Consider the following 2,500-nt stretch of genomic DNA (forward strand, 5'->3'; position numbering starts at 1 on the left):
GCCTGGAACCTGCCACTGCTGCCCAGTGCAAAAAACGCTACGAAAACTTGAGGACGAGGGTTGGCAAAATTATGAAGAAGGAGAAGAAGAGTGGAGCTGGCCAAGCCCAAAGGAGTGGCCGTGATGACTTCATCATGGACACTTGGTCGTTCCTCATACAGCACATCGTCCGGGGAGAGACAGTCGCCAGTGAGGAGTTTCGTGGCTCCGAAGGAGGTGCCACGACAGCCAGCGAAGTCGACGATGACGTGAGGTCGACGGGGACTCGCAGCCAGGCATCTACCACCACCAGGAAGGACAAGGGGAAGGGGTCCTGCCGAACACTTGACACCTCTCACAGCGACACCTATGTGTCGGAGAAGGATTTCAGCAATATATTGAGGAATGTGAGTATTAATTCTTTTTGACATATGCTATCTGTGGCATTAAAATGCTGTACTAAATTGTTTCAATGTTTGTTACATATATACATATATATAATATATAATATATTTTTATAATATTTTTTATGTTTCAGCTTGTGTCGAAAGCTGATTCGTCAACCCCAACGTATATGGGCCAGCACAAGATTGTGCACGATTTTTCGTGCCTGCTGGAAGGCTACATGCGTGCCATCCCAGTACACCGATGGCACGAATTCCAAATAGAGTGCCTCAATCTCACACAACGTTACAGGGACGAGACTCAGGTCTTGCAGCAGGCACAGCAACAATCCTCAGAGACCTGGGCAGGCCCACAGCAACAGCAACCTTTACAGCCCCCTGTGCATCCCCCTGTGCATCAGCAACCCCCTCAGCAACAGTCACCTTGGCAGCCCCCTCACCAGCAGTCAACTTGGCAGCCCCCTCACCAGCAGTCAACTTGGCAGCCCCCTCACCAGCAGTCACCTTGGCAACCCCCTCACCAGCAGTCACCTTGGCAACCCCCTCACCAGCAGCAACCTTGGCAGTCCCCTCAACCAGGACCCTCGCATGCACAGCCAGAGCAGCAGCAACAGCATCGTCCAGCCAGTCATAACTGGGTGCCGCAGTCAAGCCCTTCTTCCTTGCCCCGTACCACGGAGTGGCACCCAGGGATGCCAACTCCACTGTCATCCACCCCTGTCCAGGTGACCTCGCCATCAGTGCCAGTGTCGTCACCCACCCTTGTCCAGGCTCCTTCACCAGCACCTTCATTAACGTCGCTGTCGGCGGCATTCAAAAGTCCATTGACCTTCCCTGTCCTGACCCCGGGGACCATCGACAGCAGCCTTGATGAAGCCATGACACCCTCACCCCTCTACTCGTCCAAGGAGCTTGATACCCCACCAGTCAAGGACAAGGAAATTTAAATAGTGTAAAATATTTGTACATAATTGAAGTGTGATACTTGTATATATATGTTGTTTTAATGTAAATAAACTATTTATATATTTACAAAGACTTTTCATCTATTTCCTTAAAATACAAAGAAAGAAACAGTAAAGTAAAAAATAATAAAAGTGAAGAAAAATAAACCCCCCAAAAAATTTATATTTGCTGTCTTAATGTGGAAAAAAAATGATATCTTATTTCAAACTATTTTTATCTTTATAATGAAGAGAAGCAAAAAGGAAACGAAAAAATTAATGAAAATGAAAGAAAAATAAAGCTAATATGTTTTTATATTTGCTGTCTTAATGTGAAAAAATAATGGAAAGTTGAGTATTATCTTTACTATGTATAAATGTAAGCTCTTGTCATTTTGAATGAAATCAAAAGTGATATTAACGTAAACAAGAGCTGTTGCCTACCGGAGGCATCCAGGATGCTATCGCTCGCTCTTATGGGTCATTTAGTTTGCTAGAGCGACGTTCCCAGTTTGTTTTGCTTTAATAATCTAGCTATTTAGCTCCGCATAAAATGCTTATATTGTTAGCTCGGGGATTTCGACACGATCGAGGTAACGATCCTGCCTTTGTTGACGTATTGTCGCTATAGGCAAATTTTTTTAAGTTTGCTGTTTTTCATGTAAAAATGAAATGATGTCTTATTTCATGCACACACTTATTTTCATCTATTACCAATCAAGATGCACATATGTTGTTTTAAATAAAAATGTTATGAAAAATAAACCCTAGAAATTTTTAAGTTTGCAGTTTTCATGTAAAAATTAAATGATGTCTTAATTCATGCACACACTTATTTTCATCTATTACCAATCAAGATGCACATTTGTTTTAAATAAAAATGTTATGAAAAATAAACCCAAGAAATTTTGAAGTTTGCTGTTTTCATGTAAAAATTAAATGATGTCTTAATTCATGCACACTTATTTTCATCTATTTACCAATCAAGATGCACATATGTTGTTTTAAATAAAAATGTTATGAAAAATAAACCCAAGAAATTTTGAAGTTTGCTGTTTTCATGTAAAAATTAAATGATGTCTTAATTCATGCACACACTTATTTTCATCTATTACCAATCAAGATGCACATTTCTTTTAAATAAAAATGTTATGAAAAATAAACCCAAGAAAT

The 2,500-nt window shown here is 40.8% G+C and overlaps 1 protein-coding gene across 1 annotated transcript; it reads left to right on the forward strand.

The window, feature by feature from the left end:
• Positions 1-35: 35 nt before the first annotated feature.
• LOC137649847 (mediator of RNA polymerase II transcription subunit 15-like) lies at positions 36-1,468 on the forward strand. The gene is made up of 2 exons (XM_068382793.1): positions 36-386; positions 518-1,468. The coding sequence occupies exons 1-2, from the start codon at positions 72-74 to the stop codon at positions 1,328-1,330; spliced, it is 1,128 nt and encodes a 375-aa protein (XP_068238894.1). The 5' UTR covers positions 36-71; the 3' UTR covers positions 1,331-1,468.
• Positions 1,469-2,500: the final 1,032 nt, after the last annotated feature.

Source organism: Palaemon carinicauda, chromosome 11, assembly GCF_036898095.1.
Source record: "Palaemon carinicauda isolate YSFRI2023 chromosome 11, ASM3689809v2, whole genome shotgun sequence".
Classification (NCBI taxonomy): Eukaryota; Metazoa; Arthropoda; class Malacostraca; order Decapoda; family Palaemonidae; genus Palaemon; species Palaemon carinicauda.

What these genes read in the sequence shown, in the direction of transcription:
- LOC137649847 (XM_068382793.1), top strand. Translation starts at nt 72, where the DNA reads ATGAAGAAGGAGAAGAAGAGTGGAGCTGGCCAAGCCCAAAGGAGTGGC. An exon ending in TCAGCAATATATTGAGGAAT is followed by an intron (nt 387 to 517) that starts GTGAGTATTAAT and finishes TTTATGTTTCAG; the next exon opens with CTTGTGTCGAAAGCTGATTC.